General features: G+C 41.6%; 1 protein-coding gene across 3 annotated transcripts in view; it reads right to left on the bottom strand.

Moving 5' to 3' along the window:
* Positions 1-27,676, bottom strand: part of LOC145994027 (uncharacterized) — a 358,614-nt gene that overhangs the window by 161,186 nt on the left and 169,752 nt on the right. For all 3 annotated transcript variants that reach the window (XM_083130114.1, XM_083130119.1, XM_083130110.1), the window contains exon 2: positions 13,995-14,102. In XM_083130114.1, the coding sequence (XP_082986240.1) occupies positions 13,995-14,102 (108 nt within the window). The remainder of the gene's footprint in view (positions 1-13,994; positions 14,103-27,676) is intronic.

Here is a 27,676-nt window from a genome sequence, read left to right on the forward strand (position 1 = left end):
TTTTAGTAGTTAAAAGACTGACTATACATTTATTACTAAAACATTAACAAAACGACAGCTACCTATTGGTAGGGTCGTTGTCCCGTCCACGACATTTACGACTTCTGAGAAAGGCGCGTAACTGTCGAAAGTTTTGCAGAAGTTCATAACTCCTGTGTCTTTTTGATTGAGTCTGGGATGCGATGTTGGACAACATGATTGGACGTGAAAGAAGGCAGTCTACTGGCTGTAACAGTTGAAAGAAGACGAGGAAAACAGACATCTCGAGAATTTTTCTGTAAGGAAACAATGACATATGGACCTACTGTTTAAAAAATATTTTTCTCCATTATTGCTGAAAGGAACTGGACAAAAGGAACGACGAGAACAAGGCTTTCTGGTTGCATGACACTGCAGAATCTGGCACCTGGGCAAAGTTAACTGGCGTCGGCGAGTGCTGTAATTTGCCTCGATCTAGCAGGGTGTCGGGGCGGTGGTCCAAAGGAGACCCATTGCGAGGGAGAGGGAGGTAAAGATAAGCGGAAGACAGGCGTGAAAAGGAGCTTAATCATCACTCCTTTCTCGGCTTCCAAAGGTCACGACGTCAACTGGACGTAAACGGCGGACAAATTACAGTGGGCATTTCGTGCAGGTACCTACCTGGATTAGCAAAAAGATTGTCGATGTGTGAAAGGAACTAGAGACCGCTGACGGGTACTAATAGTAGGGGAAGCCTTGTTAATTTAAAGGAACTGCCCTATTTAAAATTCATGAGGGAGGGGGGTCAAGGGTTCGATACCCGGTGGTGGCACATTAAACAGTGGTGCGGATCCCGATTTAAAATGTAGGGCCAGTCTCGATTAGCCCTTTTGTGCATAAAATGGAGTTAAAACAAGAATTAATATTCATAACGAATGAACGAACTCCTTGCAAAGTCTAAAAGGACCAACAGGACTGACAACTGAACGCTTTCAAGGGTGGTAAATTAGAGGGGGCACAGTGGGCCATGGCCCTCATATTGGCCACGCCACCCTGCCAGGATGTAATATACAATTTCCGTGATTAAAATATAAAGTGTATATATAATTATGACTATGTGACGGGATCTACTAACTCCTGCATCATAGAAGTGTGTAGTTTAATACAGTGCCTTTATTAGGTTATTGTGCCGCTCCCTGTAGCTGCTGGACCACGCCACTTGCCGGCGAAATCGGATGTGCATAACCTTTCAACTGAAGATTTTTCAAAAGAGCTTTCATCTTAATTATTAAATTTTGAAAACAAAATTACTGCCGTGTATTTGCATTAAGTATGTGTAAAATTTATGGCACGTGCATAGAGGAAGAAGCTTGTTTGAAATAACCAAAAAATTATCTCTGATAAACAAATCGTTGTTTAAATAGGCAACAAACAAATGATTGTTCACTAGAACCACATTCTTTTAGCAATGGAATGCTTTTGCTTAGAGTCAAGATTAAGATTAAATCAAGTTGATTTAAACGCGATTTTTTTTAAAAAAATCACATTTAAATGACTTTAAAAAATAATATAAAGAATAATGTTACTAAGAACATTGTAGATATCAGAATCACTTTTGGTGAAAGTACATTAATCTCGTAATCAGTTAATGTTTATTACGCTCTAAGATAGGAAAATAAAGGAAATAAAATACATGTACTACTGGAGTGAAGCTCATACGAAAGGAGATGTAAACACATTTATCTTGATTTAAAATTCAATCATTTTTATAGGCAAAAACAACAAATATTTTGTGTAGAAAAATATACAAACTACTAATCATGTTAAACAATAAATAGTGTCATTATCATTAAACTAAAAAAAATATGGCAGCTGATATTTTTCAAACTATCATTTAAAAAATTCCAAAATTCAGCTACAAATAAAAAATATATTTAAAATAATATTTTAAGTTACAATTATAGAGTATAACACCATTAAGCCTTGTTTCCATGATTATGAAAAACTAAATATGCTGACCAAGGCAGTAATTTATTTTATTAAAAACATAAACTAAAAACGTAACGTTTCAACCTTCTAGCAAGGTCTTCATCAGACTCTGTATCAAGTACAAATACAAATACTTGATACAGAGTCTGATGAAGACCTTGCTAGAAGGTTGAAACGTTACGTTTTTAGTTTATGTTTTTAATAAAATAAATTACTGCCTTGGTCAGCATATTTAGTTTTTCATAATTATAGAGTACATCCACTGGAAGAAAAGTTACTGAAATTATTATTAGTTTAATGTACACACTCAACAAGCATTTCCATAGTAGGTACAGTATTAGAAACAGAAAAATGTATGTTTACGTATATCTTTTATTTGCTTTCATCAAACTATTCAAATATTTTACAGGGCAGTTTATTAGAAAAAGCCTTTCTATAAAAAAAAATATATGTATGGTGCCGAAAAGCAAAGAAGCAATTTTAAGTGTGTTTTTTTTAAAAAAATCAATAAAAATATTTTTTTAAATAAATATCATGGTTTTTATCTACTCTGGTTAGTTAAAAAAAATTGGTTAACGTAACCGAATTTAGAAAAGACTACCAAACCTTAACCAAACGCATTTTGTTACTTCAAAGGAATATGTTCTCTAGAACATTTTTTTCTACGTCACCCAGTAATACGTTTGTATTAAGAAATTCACTCACTTTACTTCGAAAATCGCCAGAAGAATACAATCAGTTCCAAAAACCAACAAATCGGGACATTCACCCCCGTCCTCGCAAATGCAAAACACACATCCTCCCAATCCGGCCCCCGTATTGTTCAAATTAAAACATTTGCACGCCGTAAGCCATATACGCTCACAAAATCGCCGACAACGACAAGGGACGGGAAAAAAAAAAGGATTTGCAAAACCTGTTTTAATTGCAAATTCAGCCGGACGCGCATTCGTGTACTGATAAATATAACGAGCTCTATGTTCGCCTCCGCAGGTCTGCGCACGAAACAAAGTATAATAATTATATTTTTTTATGAATATGGATGGAGACAGAGACATGAATATTCATGACCTATTGCCGGACCACATTGTCGGCTGAATTGTAAGCTACACGTAACAAAATACTAAATTGGACGGAAGAAATGTATTTTTCCCCCCCGTGCTGGACGCTGTTGAAACACCTGTCCCCACAGGAGAAACTAGACTAGGCTTAGTGACAATCTCGTTGTAATCAAGGGGTCCCAGTTCGATATCCAGTGAAGGCACACAGTGGTTCGGTTCAACTTGATTATTTTTGTAGACAGCATCGTTAGGTTGATATATCAAGGTTGGTCCATCCACTTTTTCTATCGAGTTAAATGTGACATCACCGATGAGAGATCATGACGCAATTTGAAAACTGAGTCCGGAATTGTTTAAATAGTTGATCTTCCAGTCTTAAAAATGTTTTGTCACACAATTAACATTTAACGAAGTAAACGTGGAATTAACATAAACAAAAATATAAAGTGTTAAATTACATTGTGATGCTGAAGGACATAAGATCCAGTGAGACAGAATTGCCATTCGCCGACCTCCGTAGCGGAGTGGTTAGCACAGCGTGCTACGACGCCAGAATCTCTGTGTGAGCATGGGTATTCATTGTGAGTGTCCATTAATCATATCATCCTTATCTTCGGGATTAGCCAAAAGAGAGAGAAAAGCGAATGAAAATGAACCAAATCAATAAAGAATTATTATTCCCACAGAATAAACACAACACACACCTAGGAGTAACTACAGGATGCAAAATCCTTTTTCAGGATGGGATTCTGGTACTAAATCTACGGAAGAATATTTCTTCAGCAGGCCCCTCCGGTACAACTTGTTTGTCTACCGATAGACTGGTTTCCACCGGTAGCTACCAAAAATCTCAAAGTTACATGCAGCCGACCTTGTACTTTACAGCCTCTTATATGTTGACAGGCCTCACGCAAAGGTCTTATCCCCTCTCCAGAATCCCAATAGACGACGTTAACATACCTTCCACATGCAAACTTGACAGGCACCAACAGAAACTTGAACGCGTGTTTTCTGTTTAAAATAACGACGACACGAACGGCTGAGAGAGAGAGGCTTTTCGGGAAGAATTTAACGAGGAGGGGAGTTCCCAAGGCGACCACATCATTAACCGCGTCCTTCGCTTTATGTTTCCGAGATGATGATGATCTCCTGGAGGTCTCCAGCAAGCTCCAGGCGCTTTGCATGCGGCGGAACCACGCGGATATTAAACGTTCGTTGTCTTCGTCGGCTGATGTCGAGGTTGCCGTAGGTTCGGATTTCCAAACCGTGATTCTGGGAAGTGAATTCATTGTTGAGCAAGCCATTTCAGGACCAACGCCTGTTTACGGGCGATTGCTGAGGAAAAAAAATCACAAAGAAATCCTCGAAAGCAACTTCTATTTAATGCAGGGCCAATCTATCGGTAAGCAGTTTACCGATACCGACCGATACTTTTACGCAGGCACGTATCCAGGAATTCCTTTCGGGGGGGGCTCAACACCAATTTTTTTAAGGGGTATAGTAAGAACCTCACAATTGTATGTTCAAGACCAGTGGTGGCAATTGGGTTCCAAAACGGAGGGGGTGCGGAGGGCGTTGCAAGGAAAGTTTACTTTCTCTTGGTAGACAAGGCTTAACATTAACAGGGCATAATATTGAGGCCAAAAAATTGGGAGCAACTATCCCTTAAATCGTCGCCACTGTAAGGGTGTCATTTTAATCAAAACGTGAAATCGGAACATTTTTTACCACTCAACTCCTCTGTTTCCATGCATTGTCATTGTGTGCCGGAACCATCTCAGTATGTGTGTTTGTCCATTTCTTCTCATCAGGCATAAAAACATCTATGGTGTCTTTGAGTGTTTTTTATGAAGCTGTTACACATGCATGGGATGGGCAATCCACTCGACAACGCGCGATTCAAATTGTGGGCTGCCAGCTGATGCAGACAGCTCTCGAATATTTCTCTCTGATTCGAGCCTGAACACCACTAACGTGTCTTGTCCTCCAATGTTTGCAGCTCTTATAAAAGCAGAAACCTATCAAATTGTTCAGATTCAGGCCTTAGCATTCACAAGTGTTCAAAAATGACTGTCACAGCTTCCTCTGTCTTGTCATATATCGGCACGAAACAAAGGAAGTCTTCTCGAATACGGCTGGATCACGAAACAATCAATGCACAATGAAATCTTTCGTTCCCAACACATATAATGTTTCGTCTCCCAGTATGATCAAATGCTTATTCATTTATCTCCAGTGATGTGCCCAATTGAGGGTTGGTGAGGTCATAACCCCATTTGATCCAGTATTCCTTTTCTTTAAAAAAAAGAACGTCAAAGACAGGAAAACATTGGTAAAATCAGGACTGACCACCTAAAATAGTATGCGTAACCCCTCTCCCTTCAGAAAATCCTGGGCACGCCACTCTTTATCTCGGACACATTTTTAAAAATCAACTCACCAGAAGTTTTTATCATTCCGTATTGGAGATTGAAGTACGAAGCGTTCTTCCTGCAGTTTTGGATATGATCCTTTGCGATGCTGTCTGCCTGCCTTCACACCTAACCTTAACAAGGCCCTAATTTTCCATCCTTGTGACTTCGATTTTGAAGACTTAGGAAGGTTTCAGACCAAAGGAAAAGGCGATACATGTCCATTGGAATGGGCCAATCAACAGCAACGTTTCACACCCTAGCGACACAAAAGGCCTCACAAACCTAATTTCGAATTGTGAAATCCTCAGGCGACACGGTGTGAAATCTCCCGTATTAAGCCACTGTCATTGTCACCTCGAAATAGTAGCTCTTGTTGACCACAGAAGAAATAAAAATCTCCTCAACCGGTGGGAATGCTCCTCAGTTTTATTCTCTCTCCTATATTTTCTGTGCTTGTTCACTATACAGGCAACACCTTACAATTTGATATACACAGGACATGTACTATGTAGACATTTTAACGAAAAATCGGTTGAAGTCAAGGATGGCTAGGTGGCTCAGTTGGTAGAGCCCTGATTCGGGTCCTGGTAGAGCCTGCAATTTCCGCCTAAAATGTCTACATATGCAACATCTTCTTGCTTTCTCTTCTTGACATTCATAAAATTTTCGGCTGTCTCTTTATGGTAGTTAAGTGTTTGAATGTGTTTCGAACCCAGTAGGCTTAAACAAAAGTATTTTTTTATACCATGAAATTCTCGGACTGCATATACGAAATTTAGTTCTGGCAAAACTAAATCATTACTCAAAACTTTGATTTTCAGTTGATCTATGCAGCTTATTTCTGTTTTAATAAACCACTCCAATATCCGGTACTGCTGAAATATTCACTTTAGAGAGAGAGGGGGGGGGGGGCTTGATCTCTTCAGCCCTCGACCCGAACTAGCATTACACTGAGGTCCCGGAAGTTCTGCAGTCGTCAATGTCTTCATTTTCCGAATCACTATATCTTATAAAGCAACCAGAGGACGCTGACTGATCAGTAATCGAAAAATTGAATTCGTGTATTTATATCCTCATTATATTCTAGAACATTCCTCAGATAAAACGATTCGTTAATATTGCCAGTAGTTGACTTCTTCTCTCATTCAAGAACATATCCTCTCCCGCCTTCCAGAGATTAGAAATTACAACGAATCGCCCTACGTGTGGCGCTACCTTTGTTGTGCAGCTTCCAAATGCTGACAAGTCTCTACATAGTGCTCAAGTGCGCTGCGACAACACCGAAAGCGCAAGAAAAGTTTACGTGCAATATTATGAACAACATGGTTATAGAACATTCTCCGTCTTGCTTCGATAATTGTCTATCTCCTTAAATCATAGTCACATTATTCAAGAAGTCAAAAACCTAATTTTATCTAGTAAAAAATAAAAAAAATTCTGAGGGTGGCTCGAGCCACCTCAACCCCACCTTGGATACGTGCTATTAACAATAACAGGGTTATATAACATTCTCCGTCTTGTCTCGATAATTATTTCTCTCAGATTTATAAATCACATTATTCAAGACGCCAAAAATCTAATTTTATCTAGTGTAAATTGAAAAATTTCCTGAGGGGGGCTCGAACCACCTCATGCCCACCTTCGATACGTGCTATTAACAATAACAGGGGTATAAAATATTCTCCGTCTTGCCTCGATAATTATTTCTCTCCTTAAATTATTTTCACATTATTCAAGAAGCCAAAAACCTAATTTTATCTAACTTAAACTGAAAAATTTCCTGGGGAGAGGGTCAAGCCCCCTGTGCCCCATCTTGGATAAAATATTCTCCGTCTTGCCTCGATAATTATTTCTCTCCTTAAATTATTTTCACATTATTCAAGAAGCCAAAAACCTAATTTTATCTAACTTAAACTGAAAAAATTCCTGGGGAGAGGGTCGAGCTCCCTGTGCCCCATCTTGGATACGTGCTATTATCAATAACAGGGTTACGGAACATTCTCCGTCTTGCCTCGATAATTATTTCTCTCCTTAAATTATTGTCACATTATTTTTTTTTCACACCACAAGAAACCAAAAACCTCATTTTATCTAGTGTAAACCTAAAACTTTCGGGGGGGGGCTCGAGCCCCCTAAGCACCCCCTCTGGATACGTGCCTGCTTTTACGGCATTTTGGTCTTTCATATGCTCCGCCAAAATGCCTCTCGACACTTTCCCGAAGTATAATTATCCTATTATATAATTATGATGATGATGATAATTTGTCTGCCTGAAGGCAGGTCTTTTGACCGGAAGGTCGCTGGGCAAAGTGAACCCATGGTGGTTTGCCATTGCCTTCCATGGGATGAGGATGAAATGGACATTTACAAACAACCATGCACGAGCGGGATTCGAACCCGGGACCCCTAGCGTCGCAGCGCGATGTGCTAACCACTCGGCCATGGGGTCCGGCTTATATAATTATAATAAGTATAATTTATTTCCACAATGGCTTAAAGTTTCATGAAGCTCTAGCCCAAAATAGTTGTATAAAATATACCTCCTACGAAACAACCAAAAATTGGCAATTACACACAAGAATCCACACGAACTAACTCCAACGCAACCACAACAAGCGTCTGCGATGATGTTCCCACCACTCCCCACGCAGTGGTATACGCGGAAAGTAACCCCTCTACCCGAACGGAGATTTGGTTTGGACCCTATCTCCTGACTACCTTTGAAACTATAAATGAAGTTGTATAAATTTATTTTCAAAGTTTACGAATTAATTTGAACTCTTCATTTATGCCTCATGTAAGATAAGCTCGATTGAACAAAAGTTTGAAGTGGGATACAAATCACTGCGCGGTTCCCCATCGGGAATCGAACCTGATACTCACTGATAAAGCAGCGCTAATGGAGAAGCACGAAGAAGAAAGTAATAGATTCTACATCAAAAATAAATGGAAGGCAACGTTCCTTTCCTGGCTGAGGGATACTTTCTCGCTGCTGTACCACACTTCCTTCAGCGTGGCGCAAGTTGATTAATGGCCCTCCCCAAAAAAGGAAACCGGGGGGAAACATAGATCTTCACGACCACCACATGCACAGATGCCCGAAGGAGCACGCTGGTAGGTGGATGTCGGGTACTTCCCTGATGATCCGGAGGCAGACCGTGTAATTTTGGCGCACCTTTGAGTGGAGCAAAGATACATTGCAGCTTCGTGGAACTGTGTTCCAGGTGGCCCGCGTGTAGGTAACTGCGTTGTGGATCGTTAACCGAACCCTTAATTACCCATCTGCTGAGAACGCTGACCTTCCAGCACCGGGGCAGACGTGTTGGGATGCGAGCTTCCATTAGTCATCCTCCAAATAAGTTTCAGACGGATCTACGGAAGATACAATTACATGCGGAACATTTTCAGAACACGAGGTGGTCAGTAATTGGGAAAGCTTGAGGTATGGGGAGGAGGCCCATAATTTCTTCTATTTCAAAAAGGGTAGTTCAAGGTTACATCGAGCACGCAAAGTGAAGGCCACCAATGCATCGAGCGGCGCAAAATTACGGTCGGCGTTGCATCGAGCGGCGCAAAGGCACGGTCGGCGTTGCATCGAGCGGCGCAAAGGCACGGTCGGCGTTGCATCGAGCGGCGCAAAGGCACGGTCGACGCAGTATCTTGTTGCATACACGGAGGCCACCGTTGCATTATGCTACATTCCTCCCCGAAGGCGTAGTGGCAACGATCTCCGTCGCCTTATAATCAAGGAGTTCCGGGCTCAATACCCGGTGAATGTACGTGGTTGTTCGGACTCCACTTTAAACTGTAGGTCCAGTCCCGATTAGCCTATCTGGGCACAAAGTGACCGTAAAACAAAAACATAACATGCATAATGCTACAAACGGGGAGGGCAACTATATGGCATCGAAGTAGACAAAGAAGAAACATCATCTCCTCATTACATTGGACGATATTTTGGGAAAGAAATTGAAACTAAGAAAGCAGCAAAGAAAATTAATTTGGAAGTACAAAATATAAGATAACCTTACGCTGGTATTAAGTATTTGGTATTGCAGGAAAGAAGTATAAAGTCTGCCCCGTGTAAAAAAACAACCACGAATGAAGGAGTCATGAATTTCAAAGAGAAAAACGTTCTCTTGAAATTAATTGCATGGCGCCATCTCTGTTACTGACGCTCAATCCTTTACTTCAAAACATTTCTATTCGTCGAGTTAATTCGCCTACGTCTCGTGCCGAACTTACGGTCCCATCTAGCGATGCTGTTTTTGTCCAAACGTTTTCGAACAGAGGGAGGCGGTTCAGTCAATTACGGATCGCTCAGCTTTTTAGCCTGTTGCATTCGGCGCTGGTGAAAAAAAAATCTAAATCCATTACGGTGCGTAATTAATTTTGCCGGAGGTGCGCCCGCAGGGGGAGGGGTGTTGGAGTGCGTGGGGAAGTGCAACGACTGTGTCGAAACACGCCCTCCAATTGAAGCTTATTAAGATATTTAATGGCACGCTTGTGCTCACAATTACATGACAAAACCGAAAGGTAATTTTCGCACGCTCCATTGTTTTTGGCACGAACGCCGCTTGCGTGATGCGGAGGGGTTGCGCTTCAACTCGGATTGTTTTGTAGCCAGACGTTCGTTGTATTTCCTAGCCAGTAACTGCAGGAATATTAGAGCAGAATTCGGCGGGTATTTTAAGTGTTAATACATTTCTGAAAACCATACTACGAGGGGCGTTCCGAACCCAGCTCTTCAGTTTTGAAAAAAAGGGGAACACAGCAAGATGAGTTTTCTCCAAACAAATTGCGTGACACAACAAAAGCAAGGCTTTTTTCTTATCAAGCACCTATTCGCTGGATGAACTCTGGTCAGTACATTATTCACTGTGCACCAGATTTCAGCGCCATACTACCACTACGTGGTAAAAATTGGAACTATTCTTTTCGTCAGCATTAGCTTCCCCATGGTCTCCATAGCCAATATACCAAGTTTCACCGCAATCCGTTGCTTCGAACGAGCTCCAGAGGGGTCTGGGTAGGGAACTTCACTTGGCATCTGGTACCTTACGTAGTGTTGCCGGTCTTCGGATTAGTAAAGTGTGGCCTCCCCGATGGCGCAGTGGTAGCGTCGTCGCCTTGCAATCAAGGGGTCGCTGGTTCGATACCCGGTGGAGGCACATAGTGGTTCGGATTCCACTTTAAACTGTAGGTCCAGTCCCGATTAGCCTTACGCCAAGGCTGGACTTAAAACACAAATTCAATCAATCGATTAGAAAAGTGCTTTTTAAATTACGCTATTTTCTTTACAGCTGCGCAATTTATTGCCACCTCCAACTTTATACCGATTTAGTGCCGTGTAATGTTTCTAGCGAGCTATTTGTGGGGGAAATAAAGAAAATATGGACAGAATAAGATGGCCAGTGACGTGGTGGGAAAGTTTGTCCATGGGTTGGGAACGACATACTTCCATTTGTTTAAAATGTGTCCGCTGGCTTAGGCTTAGGAACATTATACTACGACTAACATCGCTGGTTATTGCAGAGAAACGTTACGAAAGCCGATTTATAAGGGCCCATCTTCAGTTTTACAATGGAGAACAGAGTGTAGTTGCAACTTCATGTTCAACTTGTTTTCCTCTCGCTGCTCTCCGCTTTTGGTGAGATTATCCATCCCGGAATATCATGCTGGATAATATTCCCATCTCGTCTTCCCAATCGCTCCAATTTGCTGGCTTAGCCGGCTGTAAAAGAAAAGGATGAGCGCGACGTTTCGCATGAAGCGTTCGAAATGTCATTCAACTCTTCTCGAGTGGAGTTTGTCTCGCTCGCAACACATCAACGCCACCTGTACGGAGGCCAGCTGAACTCTCCCAAGGTAAGACCGAGCGAGTGGAGGACTTTGAAGCGATGCCGACGGGCTACATGTGCAGCTTTTATTTTTAACCTTAACTCGCCTTGTTTTTCTTGGGAAAGCGGGTCGCTTTAGATCTTTGAGGAGACCATTAGGAAAATAATTCAAAACAAAAAAAAGGGGGGGGGAGATGTCACTGAAGAAATTGGTTAGAAATGTGAAAAGTCCGATTGGGAAATGATGCCAATAAATTTGACTTTTTTCCAAACAAAATCTGTCCACCTCTCCTTTCTCTATGATGCACACGCGTAACTTGTGTGGAGGGCAAGGGGGCACTTGCCCCTCCCCCTCAGTTTTCATGTTTATTAAAATTTACACGTTGTTAACCTCCTCTGTCCGAGAAGCAAAGTAATAAAGAGGATTTTTTTTTGTGATTTTACAAGAGTAGAAGATATTTACTAAAATAGTCATCGATGGTTTGTTATTTGGCCTCGACTTCTACCTTTGGCTAACCGGGACGATGAGAATGAGTGATAAAACTGATGAAGGAATACTCGGAAACCACTCCGCCAGAGAGATCGGCTAGTCCTGGTTGGGATTGAAAAAACTTTTTTCGATTCTTCCCTCACAAAGTCTACCACCCCACCCCTAACAAAGAATAATTTTACAGCATTGTTTCAGGCTTCGGACTTACCGAAAACCATCCGAAAATCAACATGGTCCTTCCCCCTAGTTATAAGCTGCGGTTGTAAAGAAGCATTCAGAATAAATACGATCAACACGACTTCCCAGAGGATTATACTGGTCGAGGCGACAGAGCCTCGTTAGCCTGAAACATTGCAGCTACTGGAGTGTACTGAGAGGGGGTCAGGTTGACTCTCAGGTCGACCCGAAAAACTTGCAAAAAAAGAAAAATTCCGTATTGGCCTTTGCATGCAGTATATATCGTGTATCGTAATAATGTAAACAACTCATCAGTTTTATTTAAAAAATGTCTGGAACACAACAATGAGGTTTGTTGTATAACAGAAAATCTTCAAGGTTTGTTTTCATGCGCAAGACATTTGTAAACACGGTCATTGTGGCGCTGGTGTAGTGTTGAAGAAAATGGCGACTATCACAGGTGCAGAGAAAGCCACATGTCTCAAAGTTTCCAGACCTTACACCCCTAGACAAAGTCTATGTGCCACCTATGCCGCAGAATGTGCAACAGCTAAAGGAGAGAATAACAAACGAGGAGCTCTTGGAAAAAGTGTGGCAAAAACTAGAATTTCGATGGGATGTGTGTCGCTTAACTGCTAGAAGCCACACTGAACATTTGTAGCCATTGGTAGACAAGTAGCCATTGGTAGACAATCACAGAAACATACACAACAACCTATTATTGTTGTATTCCATATAGAGGGTGATTCTTATAGAACCGGCCTGATGAATTTGCTAATAATCCGTGGGCCATGCTGAGTCGTACGCTGTGCAGATGGTCTGACAGGTGGCAGCACTTATGCTGCAAGGTTAAAAGACGCATAGGAGTGCACTACACGTGCGAACGTGTTTGCAGTGCCCTCGCGTCAGGCCCACAAGATCACCCGACCTTACCAGCCCGGATTTTTTCTTGTGGGGTTTACTGAAGAACACGATGTATGGAAACAAACCGCGAACGTAACAAGCTTTAAAAAACAACATTTCGGCTGAAATCAGGAACATCACAGAAAAAACAAAGCGGCGATTCACGACGAATATGCAAACGTGGGTGGAGGCGCGCCTTCTTGGAAACGGCGGACACTTTCAACAAATGCTCTGATCAAAATCAACGGCAAAGAATCCAAGGTACATCATGTATAAATTACGTTAATATCTGTATGGTATATTTCGTATTACGGCTCATTTTGTCGGGCAGGTTCTATAAGAATCACCCTCTAGTTTAGTCGAAATAAATTCTTCACGTTGTTTACTATTATGATACACCCTGTATGTTGCTTACAGTATATTTTGAGAGAAGAGGCAGAGAAAGATATAAACTTGCTCACACACGAGACGAGATTGACATCTCATTCCAATACCATCCTTATCATGATGGAACATTTTCACTCACTAACCTTGTAAACGAACGTAAGCAAGAGTCGACGATGACTCTCGAGTGTTTAAAAGTTCGAGCTGTCAGTTTTCGATAGTTGCCTTTTGCTAAAAGAAATCCCCCTACAATTCCCGGAATATAAGACCCCTGTTGTACCATGTTGAAGCTTGTTAACTCTTTATAAACCCATCCAGCAGTCGTCACGGCAACAAATTCAGACGCTCAGGTGACGAAACCCACCCGTGACGAGCGGAAGTTGACCGTCCAACCGAGAGCGCAGATATACGAACATTTCCTTTCGATTATCGTTCCTGCTGGGCACCCTACCAAACAGGTTGGAACAGTTCCACGGACACATTTCTACAGTTTCTCCGGTCTTCGCCAAACTGCCAATTCGATGAAAGGCCAGTTTCTCGTTTTTAAAAACAACACGTACAGCCAACGGCAAAGATACAAGGCAATCCGTCGCTATTTTCATTCTTCTATTTCTATGGCCTATCGTGGAGTAAACTTGGGACCTCTGGTTTGTAGGCCGTTACGATGACCACTCTGCTGCTAATATCGGCTATTTAGTTCCGGAAAGCCAATACAATAAATGTCAAAATAGTTGTTGCAATACAGTGTAATAGTTAAAAGTAAGATGAGTAGACCTACCTGGCAGAGGCTGTCGTCTTGGGCTTCTCCAGAGAATCACGACCCGGGTCCCAGGGGGCAGCATTTGGCTCCAGCTGCTTCTCCTTCCCCCTCCTCCCGCTGGAGGCTCTGGAAAGACACGAGGGAAACGTCAGAAGAGAAGACTTACAGGAGCAAAATATGAGCAGTTTGACTATGCTGGATTGCTATATAAAGACATGAAATTCAGATCGGTTAAACAAATTCCTTAAACTACATTTCCACTGAGCATTTCTTTCCTACAGTAGAATTTGTAATGGGATGTTTGATCAATTTAAGGATAAGCTGGCAAATACGAGAGTAAAAAAAAATTGCATAAAATTATATGAAAGTAGGCTCTTGCAAAACAGATCTATCTGAAGGGGAATCGGGTTGCTTGGAGAGGCTATCTGAAGAGGCATCGGGTTACTTGGAGAGGCTATCTGAAGAGGAATCGGTTTGCTTGGATGAAGAGGAAACTGGTTACTTGGAGAGGCTATCTGAAGAGGAATCGGGTTACTTGGAGAGGCTATCTGAAGGGGAATCGGGTTGCTTGGAGAGGCTATCTGAAGGGGAATCGGGTTACTTGGAGAGGCTATCTGAAGGGGAATCGGGTTACTTGGAGAGGCTATCTGAAGGGGAATCGGGTTACTTGGAGAGGCTATCTGAAGGGGAATCGGGTTACTTGGAGAGGCTATCTGAAGGGGAATCGGGTTACTTGGAGAGGCTATCTGAAGAGGAATCGGGTTACTTGGAGAGGCTATCTGAAGAGGAATCGGGTTACTTGGAGAGGCTATCTGAAGAGGAATCGGGTTACTTGGAGAGGCTATCTGAAGAGGAATCTGGTTACTTGGAGAGGCTATCTGAAGAGGAATCTGGTTACTTGGAGAGGCTATCTGAAGAGGAATCTGGTTACTTGGAGAGGCTATCTGAAGAGGAAACGGGTTATTTGGAGAGGCTATCCGAAGGGGAAACGGGTTATTAAAGAGGCTATCCGAAGGGGAAACGGGGCACTTGCACAGGTTTTTCGTTGTAGAAACCGGCACTTGGAAAGGCATTTAAATAAGGAAGTAGGTGGTTGGGAGGAAATATTTATCTGTTCATCCGATAGTGAGTAATGTTATTTTTTTTTTACTTCGTATTTCTTACATATTTTGGTCAATCATGTATATGAGAAAATAGACTTAACAATAATGAAGGGAAATAACACAAAGTATGTAATATACACCACAAAGTAATGCCCCAAACCGTAACTACTCATCTCGCTACGCTAATATGGCTGGTTTGAAATATGGACATTCAGAATCAGAACCACTCTCTCAAACTTGTTTGGAAACAAAGGAAGCGGAAAGGGAATATGAAAAGAAAAAACAGGTCACGACCAGATTTATTTCGTCGCAACACAAAACAGCAGAAAAAACACGAAGTAACAAAACGACTGGATCGAAGACTGGGACAAATGCACTCTACCTCGGCCGTCATAATTTTTATCCCCAGCATTCTCAACCTCGCAATCAGAGGACAATAAATTACACTGCCACTGTTCCCAGAGTCTCCTTTTTTTCCCTTTTATTACGAAACAAGTCCAAAAATAGCAGATAAATTACCTTCTCGTTCTTTATCAACTCCATCTCTCGTGGAGACGAAAGCTCAGGTGGGCTCTAGAGAAGGCAATGAACGCTCCCGTCGGTCTGTTTCTGACAACTGGATAAAAAAAAAAGTACAAAAAAAAACACTTGTTGGAGCAAGTACACCTGTTGGAGAGCGGATAACAATGGGATTGCAAGATTCTCTCTCTGCAGTGTTGCCAGTCCGGTGCTGAGAAATTCGCTTCGTCAAGCTGATTTTAACACTTTTATGTCCTCGCGCGGAGACAGTTTTGGAACAGTTATTCTTGAAACAAAGAACTTTGGGTTTTCCCCACGTGGGCCTTGCTCTGATAGCATGGATACTTAGATCCTCTATCATCTATTTTTCTTTCTCTCTCCCTTTCCTAGTTCATTTCTTCCTCTGTTTATCTATTCCTTTCTTCCATCCATGTTCTTTTTCTCTTTTTTTCGTCTCTTTCCTTTTCTGCTTACATTTTTCCTTGGTCCCGGGTTCGAATCCAGGCCTGGGTATGGGTGTTCTTTGTGAGTGTCCAGCAATTTCATCATATCATCATTCATCTCCGCGATTAACCAAAAGTGAGAGAAAAGCTAAGTAAAACAAATCAATCAATCCTGCTTTCCTTCCATTTTCCCCAAGAAATGTTTGTAGGGGGACAGGCCGTTGACATAAATAAGATGTAACAATAGTTATCAAATTACATTGCAGTATTGTTATGTAATATTTTATGTGCTTATAATGTAATATTGTTATTATGCTTTTAGGCTCAAATAGGATAATCGGGACTGTGCCTGTAGTTTAAAGTGGAATCGGAGCCACTGTGAAAGGTGACCCCTTAATTACAAGGTGACGGCGTTATCACTGCACCCTCTTTAATTTTTCCTATGTAATCTTGTACTATGACCATCAGCTGAGAGAGAGTGGTTTGTTTGAAGCGCAGCTGTACTGAAATTTTGGGCGACGTAACCAAAGGTTGCCGCGGTGGCTCAGTCGGTGACGCGTCTGACTACCATGCTAAAGGTTCCGGGTTCGATCCCGGGCCGGTTCAAACCCGGGAACTTTTCGGAAGCGGCCCCGGCGCCCACCCAGCGTCGAATAACATGGGTACCTGGGGGAAACCCTGGAGGGTAAAGGCGGTTAGGGGCGTGATGCTGATCACATCACCCCCACTCACGACAGGATCAAGAAAGTGTGGAGCGTTACCCCCACACCCCTTATACGCCTTAATGGCGTGGTGCTATGCACAGGGGAGCACTTTACCTTTTTTACCTTTTACGTAACCAAAATAGTTTTCGAAATATCCTCTCCTTTCGAAAAATTTCTAGGATATTTCAACTTCCAAAAATTTCCACGTGCTTAGAATTTCTTCTAGAGCATTCACGTGTGCTTTGCTTTCTCTCTTATCTAGATATTCGCAATAGTTTAACCTCTTGTTTACCAAATATCTCGATCGAGATATATCGACATGTTCGTAGTTTTTACGTCATAATGTCGCTATTATTCGCTGGAATTGCGATTTTCTTCTTTTATATTATTAACACATATTCTGCACCGTAAAGACTCTTGCACGTCTTGTTCTTCCATAAAGGAGGGGGGGGGGGGAATGGCGGGAAAATGACGGTTTCCTTTGAAACTGAGTCAGTGGCACATAGACATGTCGTTTGGGAGGTACAAAGTCGTGTTCTATTGCTCGTATGATAATAGTGAAATTATTTTCTTGTTCCAGACATGCCAGCGATTATTTCCATGTGTATTTTGACAATGTCCTGTACTTTGTTTGTTGTCCAGGGGCGGAGGGGAAGAGGCATTTTTCTTTAGAAATTTTGGAATTTTCCGGTTTCTCCCCGCCCCCGCATCCATATATATATACTCAATGTGCATAAATTGTATATAGTCCGATTCTATGGTTCATTCCGCGTATAACGATATATCATTCGTCTGTCTAGAGCAATTAGCTCCGATCTACAGTCATCTAAATGAAACTCTGCATTCTGCTTAAAATTGGCCCGGTACCGGGGAGCTTACCTGGCAAAATGGGCTTGGTAAGGTTAAAAATACGCATCCGCAGCGACGAAATCAAGAGGTCCCGAGTTCGATACTCGGTGGAAGCACAGTGGTTCGAATCCCACTTTAAACTGTAGGTCCAGTCCCAATTAGCATTTATGTGCATAAAGTGGACTTAAAAAACAAATTCAATCAATCTAGAAGGAATTCTAAGGAAAAAGTAAACTCCATGGCGCTACTGCCCTCTAAGGGCCAGGTCATTGGGTTGTCAGCGGATCGAGTCCCATCGCAGCTTTCTTTTTACTGGCTTTCGAGATCGAATCCCCATTTGTCCTCACGATGCTGAGTCAACGCCGAAATTTGAAGGCCTCCCACTTGGAATCGTACCCAGGACCGCTCGCACCAAAGGCGAGAGCACTAACCATTTGGCTACGCGGGAGAGAGGGAATTCTAAGTAGATGTAATTTTTCAGAATTTACCATATCAGAGCGGATTTTCGAAAGTGACTTCGTTGGGGTCGGTCAAATGTCCAACTGACCCTTAAGGACAGTTTTCCCTCCGTCTCCTGGATCTCACCAAGGAGTTCGGGAACCTCCCCCATCCATATACGGAGAAACGCACAATTTACTCACGTACACACACACACGCGCGCACCCCTGGCTCTTCCGTGGCGAGGCAGATCACGTAGCGGGCATGCTACCGGCTCCATTGTTGCATTCGTCGCGCCGTAGGAAGTAACGCCCACTTTATCTCTGCACGCATTACACGCACACAACGCATATGGAAGCGCATGACTATCTGTATCCCTTCCCCCGTCGCCCTTGAAGGTATCATAAACATAACCCTATGGGCATATTTCCCACGCATCTCCCCTGACTCACTGTTGCCAACGCTTGATACGCAAAATTACCTAAATCTAAAAATAGTTTGCAATATATATATATACAGGGTGCTCGGAAATTCCCCTTACAAACTCCTAGGGCTAGTAGAGGGGACTGAGTAGACAATATTTGGAATAGGAACCCATGTCCGGAAACGTACCGTTTCCCTGCTACAACCATGACAATGTGTCGGATGTGCCTGTGTTGGTATGCAACCGGTAGGCAGTACATGACGTCAGAAGATCATCTGATGACCTAAAGTGACATAATTTATTACAACCATGTCAAATGAGGTGTTACGTAAGGTACAGAAGTGAATGACGTGTGACTCAGTCCATAATACAAACAAAATTATTTGGTAACAATTCCAAGGGAACAAAAAAGAACAGTACTATTCATTGATCAACACCACACCTGTGTCGACAGTGGAATGCGACAATTTGTAGACTTCACGTGCCATCAGGTGATCGTCTGACGTCAAGTACTGCCTACCCGGTTGCATACCAACACAGGCACATTCGACACATTGTCATGGTTGTAGCACGGAAACGATACGTTTCCGGACATGGGTTCCTATTCCAAATATTGTCTACTCAGTCCCCTCTACTAGCCCTAGGAGTTTGTAAGGGGAATTTCCGAGCACCCTGTATATACACACACACTTTCCTTTAATCTGATTGCGAGGGGTGTTCAATAAGTGCTTGATTAACATCTCCCCCGTGCATTTCACTCCTCTATGAGGGCTTCACACACTCGATTGGGGGTGACGTGATCAGTACCACGTTCCGAATTACTTGACACCCGATACCCACCGATAAGAGGCTACGTAGGCCGCAGATCCGCTTATGGAAGAACATTATCGCTAATATTCCTTTTTGAAAATACGTCGCTAACCTGATATGAAAGGGAGAGTATTTGTACTTTATATTTGTTATTCAGCGTCCATTTTCTGGGCATGGGTATTGTGAGATTTCATACCGAAGCGACACGTGTCGCTTGAAAACTAACTCTCAGTAATAAACACAAACTTTCGCACCGAAGCGACACGGAAAGCTGTACGTGTCGCTCGGACGGCCCGTTTTGTTTTCTCAATATTGTGCATCGTGTCACTCCAGTCTTTTGATAACAGCACGGTGAACGGTTGTTATAGACTAAAGGGGAGTGTGTTGCTTGTCGCTTCTACCTTAAATATGAACTTTTCGTGCAATATTTATAGATATGATCAATATTAGTGCCCTTAAAAATATCAATGATGAAGTTACTTATTGGTCGATTCAAATAGCGACGTTCCCCCCCTAATTGACCATCACAAGTCAAATTTCCACCTTTTCATATAGTCTCTTGGAACAGTGAAAATCAAAAATTAAGATACTTGCCCCTCGATGAACTTTCTCGAGCTTCCAGTAAAAATGCGCAAGATTCGGTGACTTCCATCCATAGATGGCAACTATGACTCGACTGCGAACCATCGCACGCTGAATACCAACGAAGGCTGGCTTTCTTTGTGAGGGACTGAAATACGACCGGGTAGCTGGGATCTTACCTAACGCGAAAGTTACGAGCTCCTCCGGTAATGGACCGAAAGTGTGGGTCCACGAGAGAACGGACCAGTTCGTATCTTGAGAGCCGAGGAGGCCAACAGGTTCCTTCATTACATTCCTTTACAAAGTGTTAGGAAGGTTGGTGTGTGTTGGGATAGAGAAGAGAGAGAGATAAATGCTTTCTCCATATTTTTCTTGTTTTTCTCTGTGTGTGAGGGAGGTAGAGGGAGAGAGAAAAAAGAGCGAGGACAGAGAGAGAGAGAGATTGCGCAAGAGGGTGAGAAAAAAGAGCGAGAGAGATAAAGGGATAAAAAGAGCTAGAGAGAATGAGAAAAGAGCGAACGATAAAAAGATCAAAAGAGAGAGAGAGAGATATAAATATCGAAAGAGATACAGAAAGAAAAATATCGAGAGGGGAAGAGAAAAGAATGATTGAGAGAGAAAAGGAGAACGGGAGTGAGGAGAAATAACGAGAGGGAGAGAGGAAATAGAACGAGAGGGAGAGAAGAAATAGAACGAGAGGATGAGAAGAAATAGAACGAGAGGGAGAGAGGAAATAGAACGAGAGGGAGAGAGGAAAATAGAACGAGAGGGAGAGAGGAAAATAGAACGAGAGGGAGAGAGGAAAATAGAACGAGAGGGAGAGAGGAAAATAGAACGAGAGGGAGAGAGGAAATAGAACGAGAGGGAGAGAGGAAATAGAACGAGAGGGAGAGAGGAAATAGAATGAGAGGGAGAGAGGAAAATAGAACGAGAGGGAGAGAGGAAATAGAACGAGAGGGAGAGAGGAAAATAGAACGAGAGGGAGAGAGGAAAAAGAACGAAAGGGAGAGAGAAAAACAGGGATAGGGAGAAAGAAAAAGGGCGAGAGAAAGAGAAAAAGTGCAAGAGAATGAGATGAAGACACTGACATCAACACAAAAATTGAGCATCCGTTAAACTGTATATCCAACCAATGTATGTAATGCATTTTAAAAACTAATTTTCCTAAACTTCCAGGCTCTACAGACCAGCACTAACAAATTTGTTAATTTTAAAAATCAAGGTTAAAGACATAAAAATGGAACAAATTTCACGTTTAACAGTTGACATTGCTGTATACGACGGACTAATGGGCCCTCACAATATGATTTTGCAATGGGGCTAAAATTACCCACTCTGAATGCTTACATAAAACATCAGGATACGATATATTCGTACTCGAGTGAAGTCAAATGTAATTTTAGAACTATCGCATAAGAGTTATAAAGGGAATGAAGTATTTATGGTAGTCTAGATCCAAAATTACCAATTTCTCCCCACGTTCCCTTCGCTACTCCTTGTGATCTGGAGAGTATTATTTTTTTTAAATTTCCTTAGGTCCAACAAGCACTGCTGTACCAAATACACTGCTCATATAACTTGGGGCACAAGGGCGACATCTGTTGGCAAGCAAAGCAAGTAACATTGCAGAAATGAACGCTGCTGCATCGTACGGAAAGGTCAAGAATTTTTAGCCGCGCGCCAAAATATTTGCACGTAATCTAAACAAAGTAAAGACTGGACGACATTGCGAGATTTTGCAAGGGTATCTTACCTAGCAAGACACAAGAGGAAGGCCGTTAAATAGGGAATATGGAAGGGGGATGAGTGAGCATAGCTTACTGCAACTCCCTTGGTTATAATTACATACAATTGCGTAATGCGGTTCGACCATCTTGGATAGGCTTTGCAGCTCGAAATGCGTTTGCCAAATCGGAACCTGCATACACCTTGCTTGCAGGTTTGCCAACTTTAAAGAATAAAGTTCTTGGAGATTTCTTTGCAGTCTTCAAACCCTTTAGATTAAAATGTTCCTGGTGACTAGTGTCCTGAATATCAGCTGTAGGCCCGTAGATTTTACCGATCTGATATATATGTATATATATAAATAACTTATAATTTAGTGCAAAATTCTGCCATTTTGTTATAATTTTGATGGATAATCTCCATGGCCTACTTTCTTAAAAAGTGAATGTCTTGATATGCAATTTCTTTCTCACAGAATTCCTGGAAACACATTTATTAACGAGATCAATGAACTATTAAAGTTCTTCAAGAACAATTTGGAATTTTATATCGGATCGGTAAAATATCGGTTAATGGTATCGGTAAATTTTATCGGTATTTGTCAAAATTCCATATCAGCCCATCCCTAGTTTGTTATAACTAGGGCTCGGATAGATATGCACTAAAAAACGCAAAATATGCATGCAAATATGCACTAAAAAGTGTAAAATATGCACTTTAAAAACCTGTTTAATTTATAAATGCTGTATATTACAAACTATGAAAGATTACATGCCAGGCAATGAATATACATTATTCTGAATGCTCACTCGCCACACACGCCACACAGATTTTTTTTTCAATTAATATGGTTCTGCGTACTACAGATCAAGATCATGATTGCATTTGATAACAACATGTCTTAAATTTTCGAACTTGAAACTCCTTCATGTTTTCAGCTAGAATAGTCTTATATTCAGAAACACACGTTCCACTTCGCAAGATACAAGTGGACTGTATTTTAGGGCAACAAAGTCAGACACATCAAGTTCGAGATCATCCACACGTTGTCCATCTGCGATAAGAAACTTACACGCGGCGTTGCCAGCTTAGTCGATTGTTGAGGTGAGAATGGTGTACTTGCCACATTTCATACAATCCAGGAAAAAGGAAAGAAGAACGACAGAAAAGCTAGAGAAAAGAGAAGCGAGGAGATGCAAAATAAATACAGTATATGCTCGGTGTTGGTTGTGGGTACAAAAATATGCACATCAACACATTTTCATACAAATATGCAACTGCTTAAAAATCCTTAAATATGCATTTGCATAAGCAATATGCATAATTATCCAAGCCCTAATAATAACAAATTTCTTCGCTCTGCAAATGAACGCCAAATGAAACATAAAAAAATTATATTAATACTAATCAGTCCGCCATTCCGGGAGACAAAAAAGTTTGTTCGGGAGTCCAGGAGAGAGTTCGATTCCGGGAGACTCCCGGCAATTACAGGAAGGCTGACAATTAATTCCGACATTGGTGAGCTCACGAGAGAAGGAAGTATTTTGAAGTTTAGCACGATTCGTAAAAAAACGCGGTGGACCAACAGAACTACGCGATATCGATTTTCCTATATCGAATGAATATCGATATTAAATCGACATATCATCTATCGAAAATAACAACGCCGATATCGAAAATGTCAGAATCGTCGATGACGATATATATAGACGCTTCGATATTTTAAAAATATCGATCGATTCTATACAGATATATCGCAGTATCGCAGAGCCCGATATGGTGTTTGCATGCCACGCGAGAAACCCGGGCTCGATTCCCAATCTCACGTGAGATTTCTTCTGACAAGAGTCTCTGAATAGAGCGGCTCTGGCCTCTGGGTACACCCAGCCTCCAATCAGTGGATACCTGGCGGCAAACCTGTGAGGTAAAGCCGGCTGGGAGCATGGTGCTCATCGCCATACGGCCACCAGTATAACCCGAGATCGAGAATGTGTGGAGCTCCGCCTCCGCGCCCTTTCGAGACTCAAGAATTCACCGGCTGATGCAGCATAGATGGACGCTTGAATGATTCGCAATTATGTCAGACTAATCATGACGTCATCCTTTGGCACCTGGTATGGAGAGCTGGTGCTGGCGATGCAACAAAATTGTGTCGTGTGTTTCCAAGCTTGTTTTGATATTTGGCCATCCGTTCTGCAGGCAGCAGTACGAAATATAATACTTTTATTATTATTATTATTATTATTATTATTGCACGGAGGACAAACCGTTTAAAAGTAACTAAGTTACAGTTACTGATACTCGAAATAGGGATTCGGGTTCGAATCCAGGCTAGGACATGGAATGTTTATTTTTCTGTGACGAAAAAACCGAGAATATAGCAAAATTGATATGGGTGAAAGTTGAGAAAATGTGTGAATGACGGGGGATACTACCGCGTAGGGGCTTTTTATTAACAAAAAAAAAAGTCTGTGGGGCATCTGACTTCCACGCGGGAGATCCGGATTCGATTCCGGGGTGGGTGATCTATGGTGGGAATTTTTTCGGCCTTGTCCTCGCATAAAGCGGGTCTGGGTCTCACCCAGCCTCAAATCAATGGGTACCTGGAGTCAATCCTAGGGGGTAGAGGAGGCCGGAGTGTGGTGCTGATCACATCACTTCCAAAGTGGCCGAGATCGAGAATGTGTGGAACCCTACCCCCACATACCCTAAATGTGCCTTCGTGGCACGGTGCTACATGCACGGGGAACTTAACTTTTCTTCATGAAAACTTGCACGCGTTCTATTTCTGTTTGTAATACATAAGTCTATCTAACAAATAAAACAAGAGATAGAGCAAGGAGTCTGCTACGTTTCATCGATAAATTCATTTTAGTTTATATGTGCATATACCTTAACACTGTTATTAAACAAGAAAGTTTATTAACTAATAAATCAACATTTTATTATTTGAAAAGTAAATACAGGGTGACTTGTAACTAGATTTATTCCCTGAAAGAGGTTAAATTTGCAATAAATTTGACCATATGATTCCCCGTCCGAAAATTAGTATAGTTTTCGAGATAATCGAATTTCAATTGTTTTTTTTTTTAAATGACAATTTTCCACATAAAAAGATGAATTGAGAAAAAACTGCTCATTGTATGGAACTTATTTCAGCGTTTTCTGATAGCTAACGAATAAGTGGTTCGTTGAAGAAAAAAAGTTTTTCCCAAATAACAATCACATGTAAGTAACGGGTGGGTCTAAACTTACAAGTGATGATAAAAAATGCACTCTTAGTTTACTTGGAAACGTATTAATAACAAAAATGGTATGACACGAAGCGTACAAATTACTTAAATTACTTCCTTGTGTCATCAGTTATCCAACAAGGAACAAATGTTGCTAACATTCACATTTGTGTACAAGAAATAATACTTCATTCATCTTCATGTGAATGGAATCAATGAACAATACAATTAAAGAACATTACACGTCTTGCTCAAAGTGGGCACCTCCGTTACGAATGCAGGCACGCAGGATTTTACGTATTGTAGCTAGATCCACATCCTCCAACAACATTGCCATCCCGTTCCTCAAAAAATGTTCATAAGTGATGCCATTTAAGATTTGGGGCAGGAAAAATTGCTCGATCAAATGATTGTTGATGACGCCTATCCATACTTCTGCCTGGGCGTGCGACAGTGGCTGGATGAAAATTACCCAAAGAAATGGATTGGCCGAGGCGGCCCGATTCCCTGGCCGGCTCGATCCCCCGATTTTACGCTTTGCGACTTCTACACTTGAAGCCACATGAAAGACTTAGTTTACAAGACACCGGTAAACTCGCAAGAAGAGTTCAGGGAGAGGATCTTAACAGCTGGTCAACACATCAAGGACACCATCACATCACGAGTTAAGAGAACAAAAGTCCGTAAAACCTTCGTGCCTGCATTCGTAACGGAGGTGTCCACTTTGAGCAAGACGTGTAATGTTCTTTAATTGTATTGTTCATTGATTCCATTCACATGAAGATGAATGAAGTATTATTTCTTGTACACAAATGTGAATGTTAGCAACATTTGTTCCTTGTTGGATAACTGATGATACAAGGAAGTAATTTAAGTAATTTGTACGCTTCGTGTCATACCATATTTGTTGCCAAGTAAACGAAGATTGGATTTTTTTTATCACCACTTGTAAGTTTAGATCCATCCGTTACTTACATGTGATTGTTATTTTGGACAAACGTTTTTTCTACGAACCACTTATTTGTTAGCTATCAGAAAACGCTGAAATATGTGCCATACAATGAGCTGTTTTTTCTCAATTCGTATTTTAATGTGAAAAATTGTCATTTAAAAAAAAAATAGATCTCGAAAACTACTAATTTTCGGACGGCGTATCACACGGTCAAATTTATTGCAAATTACCTATACTTTAACCCTTTTCAGGGAATACATCTAATTACAGGTCACAATGTATATTAAATTCTTCCTAGGAGCTGCAACGGATACTGAGAGAATTGTATTTCTTTGTAACCCGATGTCAAGTGGTCAAACACCTCAACGATTCTCTTTTATCTCCTAGTGGACAAAAACACAATCAATGTAGAAGGGGCCGGGAAACACGATCTCGCATACTTTACGTGAAAAGGGCACGCAAGAGCGTCCCCATGTACGCGTACTTTTGTGGCCGCAATTTGTTTACTTTACGACCCCATTACGCGACTCGTTTTCCCCACGGAGTAATGTATTCCTGCCATTGGGAGCTTTACGACCACTATTTTAATTTTTCCGTCTTCAACTGTTCGCCAGGTTTACAGTGGGATCAGCCTCACGCAATAATGGTTCCAGACTCTTGAAATGTTTGGTTAAATCTGGGAAATTACGGGTGGTTCATGTGTTTCGTCAGTAGGATAAAATAATAATTTAATTCACATTTCTTGAAAGAATGTAATGTTAAATTTGGACTTCTCGAGCAATCTCGCTTTTGAGCAAGCCCAGACACTTGCAACAGCGGGGTGTGAAAGAGAAAGGAGAGATTAACTTTTGTCGATACTTGACGGTGTGTGCTCATTGATCAAATTACCAGTGCCTTTGAGTAATCTGTGATCAATATGGCTGCGTCGAGTATACAAGATTTCAGTGATTTTGGAAAGGGGGGGGGGTGGTTGACGTGGACAAAACTCGAAATTTTCCTTTTCACACACTTGCACAACTTTCCAAAACTACGTTGAATACTTGGAATAACCAACTTTTATTTTAATACAATTACAAAAAGTGGAAAATGTTATTACCTTCTGTTACTTGAGCATCCTCTGTAATTACACTATATCGCAAGTCGTTAATTACAAACACTTCTTCATTAGCGGCAATCTTACGCAATCTTCCTCTTGTTACTATTTGCCTCACGAGATCGAAATACAAAACGGATACATTCTGTGGCGAGCAAGTGAACAGAGCTGCTCAAGTAGCTGAGCGATCGCGCTGATACTGGAAGCGCCCCAGGACTCTCTCCTGGAAGCAGGCCCGTACCCAGGGAAGGGGCCAAGGGGGGCCATGCCACCCCCTCGAACTATGAAATATTAAATGTATTCCTGTAAAAATTTTCAATTTTGTTCTTGTATAAATGAATGTGTTTGTTGTGAAGAAAGGCAGACTCCAGAAGTTTGCAGCCTGCAATATTGGGTACTGTTAGTTTTATAGCCATTGATGCAAGGCTACAAGACGTCCGATATACCGATTACGTTTAATCCCTGTCCAGACTTCTTTCAACCTGCAGTCGTGGTGCGAAAAATGTCTCTTTCTCTGTCTCTCTCTTTTGTTAACCCACATTTAAACATGCTCTATATTGTAATAATAATTGCAACATTTAATTTATGCATATATTATTTTCTAAATATCAAATTATCATGACTTGTTTATTGTTGGGACGAAGGGGGTGTGTTGAATTTCTTTCGTTACTTTGGACCACAACTTGCAACTCTACAATTGTAGGTTTACCTCTAACGGTATTGCCATTTCATTGGTGGGCACCCCTAATACCAACAGCATTTCTCCGACCACCGTAGCGGAGTGGTTATCAGAGCGCGCTACGACACTAGGGGTCCCGGGTTCGA

Source organism: Lepisma saccharinum, chromosome 1 (genome assembly GCF_977018435.1).
Source record: "Lepisma saccharinum chromosome 1, izLepSacc3.1, whole genome shotgun sequence".
Lineage (NCBI taxonomy): Eukaryota > Metazoa > Arthropoda > Insecta > Zygentoma > Lepismatidae > Lepisma > Lepisma saccharinum.